Source organism: Hibiscus syriacus, unplaced genomic scaffold (assembly GCF_006381635.1).
Source record: "Hibiscus syriacus cultivar Baekdansim isolate YM2019G1 unplaced genomic scaffold, ASM638163v2 tig00010505_pilon, whole genome shotgun sequence".
NCBI lineage: Eukaryota > Viridiplantae > Streptophyta > Magnoliopsida > Malvales > Malvaceae > Hibiscus > Hibiscus syriacus.
Window position 1 is genome coordinate 130,325 of NW_024062221.1, and position 6,000 is coordinate 136,324.

Here is a 6,000-nt window from a genome sequence, read left to right on the forward strand (position 1 = left end):
AGCTTGTAGTTTTGTTTTGTTGACAACTTGAAGCAGGGTCCAGGGAGGTCGTTCGATCCCGGACTGACCACCGGTATCGGAACAACTCTGTTCATTTTCCGTTAACCACCGCCGGTGGATTGTTCTCGTTTTTCCTGGTATAATCTGTTATGCACACGAAAGTGATGATCCATTACCTAGATTTCTTCAATAACTTATAGCACTATTTAGAAAAGCCATTATAATAATTTAAGGGACTCTTTTCCTTTTGTTAAACACCTTTTTAAACAGGTCACTTTTCATTTTAATACTACTTTTGAGTTGCATATACCAACATATTTTCAGAACAAAACTTTATGCTTTAGGTCTTTAGTCTTATTATAATATACCTTAATGGCCTGCCACTTTCTTTCTTTTTCTATATTTATTTGTGCACCAAACTCATTCTACGGCCTTTTTGACTCATTCTCTTCCTTTCCTTTGGACTGAAGCTAGCTACATCCTGTTTTGTGTTGCCGGCATGACACGACATGTTTGTTAGTTTTGATCATTATTTTCAATGCTGATATGGCGATATCTTATAGTGATATGGCGATATCTTATAGTGATATGTCAGTATCGATGTTAATTTTTTAACGGTAGAAAACATAATGTTAAGTATGATTTTGAAAAAAAATGATAGTTGGATGACTAAAACATAAATTAAGTAATAGGTGAGTGACAAAAATAGGTAGTTTTCCCAAACCTAATAAGATCACTGTATTAATGATCTTTTATTAGCTTTCGGGGTTATCAAAGGTTGGTAATCAAAGGTTGGCATCCATTGAAACCATGCATCTTGTTGCAGACTACGTAGCAATCTAGCGAATTTTATTTATTTACTTATTTTAATAATTAGAGTGTTAATTAGGAGTTAATGAGTATTTAGATTCAGTTATAGTTGTTTGTGGAAATTAATAACAAAGGCACAAATGTCAAGACGATAACCTAGCTTGGATGGACTGAGAGGTGAGTAGAACAGTCGTAACTTGAAATTTTAAAAGTTCAACCCAAACCCGAACACCATCTTTAAAAAATTCAACCCAAACCCAAATTTAAAAAAACAATCCAATTAGATTTGGCCAGGTTCAAATCCCATACCCATCCCTACCACGACTTCAATAATTGATACATCCTATATTTAGCAGAGAATGATTTATCTCGGTGGCACGGATGCAAAGCATATGATATGTAGAGTGAATAATGTCCATCATAGAATCAAAATTTTCTTATACAAATTGTCTATTTTATTATAGTGTTAATTCTGAAATTTTATTTGAACTCACTCGTATGAAAATTTTAATAATTAATGTTTGTGCTCAGCATAAAAAATATTTACAACTTTTAGCATGAAAATCCATTAGTTTATTGAGTAATATGAAGATCCCATCTCTCATTTTTACTATATAACTGTTCAAAGTTTACTGCTAAAAACCCTAATACTTGATAAGTTTAGTACAGTCAAAAAAGGAAAATGGTATGGAGATGAGCGCCGAACAGTGAAAAAAACTGTAGTAAAAACTGGTCAAAGGTGGAAGACATTCGTTACAAAAACATAGGCTCAAGCTGAACTAAACAGATCAAAGAAGGAAAAGAGATGTCGGATTCAGACCACTTTTTTTTGTACCACTGAAATCTTCTCTTCTTTCCAAAAGATCCCACCTGCTTTGACCGAATCTCGGCCTCCAAATTTACAAATTACTTTTTTAGTTAATAACGGGTATCCGATCTATTAATCGATTAATTTAGATCGGATTTTACAGAGACCTATACAATCTCCATATGCAGATACCAAAATTTGAATATTTTGATTAATTCAGATCGAGTCGTGTCGCACACCTAATTTGAGTGTACGAGTCTCCCAGTGAAAATTTTCTATATAATGGACTCGAACTCAAAATCTACTCAAAATATATCAAAATACTTATCGCTTAAACCAAATCGGTAAAAATTCCTCTCTCTTTAATATCTAATCTTTTAACTTTGTTTTATTTATAGGATTAGGCACTAGATTTTAGGAACCAGCCATTGTTTTGGATAAAGGGAACATTCAAATTTGAGAAAGTAAAAGTCAAAAACACCCTTCAATTTTTTAGCATGAATTTGATATTTACAGAATTTTAATCTGTTATATCCTAAACCCTACAATTCAACTTTACTTGAGCATAATTCCGAGGCTAAATGCTAGAATATAGCTACCATTAAAGCTTTAATTCTATTTAAATTAAGATAAAATCTTCTGGTTTAAGTTATATTTAGAACTGATTCTAATTAGGGAAGGGTAAGACGGACAATTTAAAAATACAAAACTAGGTATTGTATATCCGACAATGAAACAAATAGAAGCCAGATCATGAAGACATCCATGGCTTCTAATCTTCTTGAAAGTTGATATTTAAGGGCATCTGCTTCCCATTAAAATCCCCCTAAAAAAACCCAGAAACAAGTCCTTGCCCCGTATGTTGTTCATTGCACGTCTTGTCCAGTTTCATATCTGAAAAAAGAAAGAGAAAAAACCGGGTTTTTTTGGGTTCCGTCTCGTGGACTGGTGGTGTTGTTAATGGGTAACGTGACGTCGGGGGTGGCGGCAAAGTTTGCGTTTTTCCCACCGGATCCGCCGACGTACGGTATCCGGCAGGAAGAAGATGGAAGGGTGGTAATGCCGGGGATCACGGGTGACATGAACATGAACGTTCATTTGCTGGACACCAAAGGCGGCAATAAAATCGTGGCCAACTTTTGGAGACACCCTTTGGCCAGGTTCACCCTCCTGTATTCCCACGGCAACGCCGCCGACTTGGGCCAAATGCATGAACTCTTCATCGAGCTCAGAGCCCACCTCCGCCTCAATATTATGAGGTATCTTCTCTCTTCGTTTCTTTGATCTTTGCTTCTTTTATGATCTCTGGGACATTCTTTTTATTGGATTTTGATTGTGTTCAATGTAATTTTTCCAATGAATTTTTAATTTTTGGTCTAATTTTGGTTTTGGTCACATGGATTTTTTGTTCTCGATTTGTTTGTCTTTGCATATTTGGGTACCATTCTTTTTGTCAAGTTTAATTATGATTAAAAAATCAAGTTCCGGGTCGACTGCGTATCTGATCCGAATTAATTGATCAAAAGATCAGATATCGGTAATTATACCAATAAAAAAACCAAGTTCCGACGTGCTGCCCATCATTCCTTTTGCTTGCTTCAATTTCATGTCGGCCGGCTATTGCTTTTCCCTTTGTCTTCCTCCATAAACTAGTTCAATAGCCGTAGATAATTTATATATATATATTAGTTTTAAGGTTAAACTATGCATTAAGTACATAAACTATCCGTTTTGATCCGTTTTAATACCTAAACTTTTAATTTTTTAAAATCATACTTAATGTTTAGTTTTCAGTTCATTTTAGTACCTCATTAAAAACTTAACGCGTTCAGTACCTAAACTATCAGTTTTGATCTGCTGTAAAACCTAAACTTTCAATCTTTTTATAACTTAATGTTAAATTTTGAACGAGATATTTAAATGAAACAAAAACTAAAGTTTTTAACGGCATAATATTAAAATAAAATAAAAATTAAACTTTAAGTATGGTTTTAAAAATATTAAAAGTTTAAGTGCTAAAACAGATTAAAAATGATTATGTAGATACTAAATACGTAATTTAACCTAATTTTATTTTATGTCGGAGCACAAACCATGTCTTCTCATGTAACGAATCTTGACTAAGAAACTCCCTCTATTTTTTTTTATTTTAATTTTGCAGTTATGATTATTCAGGATACGGAGGATCATCTGGCAAGGTAAATCTCATATATGTTTGTAGTAAATAACAAAAGGATAAATTATAAAGATGATTATTTAACTTTATTCTATCTTCTATTTTAATCGTTTTACTTTAAAGTTTTACAATTTTCTCAATGAACATAATACATTAGATTTTTTTGTCACTCAATCGTTTCCTCATTAACTACCTTATAAATGGACTTTTATATAGATGCAAAATAATATTGTTTTGGTGAAAATTTTGTTATTTTGAAACGACATTATTTTAATGTCGATAATTATTTAGCGGTAGAGTGACAAAAAAATACAATGTATTAAGTTAAGTGAGAAATTAAAAAATGTAAAGCTCTGTGATCAAAACATGAGAGAGAATAAAATTTAGTGATAAAATTTATAATTTACCCATAATAAATTGATTAGAAGTTTGAAAGACAGGGATGGGTATGGATTAGATTTTTTTAATTCGAGTATTATATTATCTGGCCTCATTACTTGATTAGAAAGAAAACTCATCTAATATGATTTTTTGAGATAAAATTTCATATTTTATCTAATTTGAATATATATAATAATTTTTTTTATTCTGTAAAATAGGGATCTAATTGAAAAAATATAGAAATAATATTATAAGGGTCATAACTCGATATAATATTATCTTTCAGAAAAAAATTAACCGATCAACCTAAACCCGAATTAAAAAAAAACACTTGTCGCTGGTCTGATTAATATAGTCAATTAAATAATTTAATTGGCCTAACCTTTATTTATTTTCTTACATGCATGACTAAATTTAATTGAAATAGCCATCCGAGTTCAACACATACTATGACATAGAGGCGGTATACAATTGTCTGAAGAAGGAATATGGGGTTAAGCAAGAAGATCTGATAGTGTACGGCCAATCCGTCGGAAGTGGACCGACCCTACATTTGGCCTCTCATTTACAAAGACCAAGGGCAGTCGTCCTTCATAGTGCCATCCTTTCCGGCATTCGAGTCCTCTATCCCATCAAGATGACACTCTGGTTCGACATCTTCAAAGTAAGTCCCCATCTTCTTTCTCCTACGATCCATGGAATCGCTCGGCTCGGAATCGATAAATCTTTACTTTTCGACTATTTGCAGAACATAGACAAGATCCGACGAGTCAATTGTCCGATCCTAGTTATACATGTAAGTACTACCTAAGTACGCGAATTAGATGTTCGGATACGGACCGAAACGATCGTTGTGGTTCATTGACGTGTATGTTGCAGGGCACGAACGATGAGGTGGTTGATTGGTCTCACGGTAAACGATTATGGGAACTCTCGAAGGAGAAGTACGAGCCTTTATGGGTGAACGGCGGCGGCCATTGCAACCTCGAAACGTACCCCGAGTACATTAAACACCTACGCAAATTCGTAAATGAGATGGAGAAGATCTCGAACGCGAAACCGGAGAAAGAGGTTGATTCTAGACCAAGACTCTCGGATGTATCTACCGAACAGAATGGTTGCTTGAGACTCAAGAAAAGGGCAGCCGGTTCGAAAAAGGAGCTGGGAACAGTGTAGTTAATTTAATTTTTAAAATTTAATCATACTGTCTATATTTTTTTAGATTAATATTAAAATTTTTATTTTATTGACAAAATTCAATCTAAAGTATTTGTTCTATTTAAGTAGTTTTTAAATATTTCGTTCATCTAATAATATTAATAGAAGTTTAATTATGAACTCAGTATTAATTCATATAATTAATTGAATAGATGCCATTAAAAGAAATTTAATATTTAAACTTTTTATTTTTAATAGGTTTAAGGGTCACATTTGTCTCTATAATAGTTTTAATTTATCATTTTCGTCTCTATTATTTTTTCGTATTAATTTATCCCTCAAAGTTGTTTAATTGTATCATTCTATACTCTACCCTAACTTAAAACTCTAAGTTAGGATTTAAGGTTTAGAAGTTATGATTCAAGGTTTATAATTTAAGGTTTTAAGTTAGGGGTAGGGTATATAATAATGTAATTGAACAATTTTAAAAATTAAATTAATACGAAAATACGATTAAAACGAAAATGATAAATCGGATCTATTCTAGACAAAAAGTTATCCTTTTTGCCTTTTTAAAATTATCATTATATTATATATATCGAAAGCTGAACTCTGGAACATACCACTTTTTCCAAAGAGACGTGGATTCAAAATGCAAATGGTGGGT

At 32.5% G+C, this 6,000-nt stretch overlaps 1 protein-coding gene across 1 annotated transcript; it reads left to right on the forward strand.

Moving 5' to 3' along the window:
* The first annotated feature begins 2,456 nt into the window (after positions 1-2,456).
* Positions 2,457-5,351, forward strand: LOC120203907 (alpha/beta hydrolase domain-containing protein 17B-like). The gene is made up of 5 exons (XM_039204051.1): positions 2,457-2,877; positions 3,780-3,816; positions 4,603-4,839; positions 4,924-4,971; positions 5,055-5,351. Exons 1-5 carry the CDS (start codon positions 2,579-2,581, stop codon positions 5,349-5,351), a joined length of 918 nt encoding a protein of 305 aa, XP_039059982.1. The 5' UTR covers positions 2,457-2,578.
* Positions 5,352-6,000: the final 649 nt, after the last annotated feature.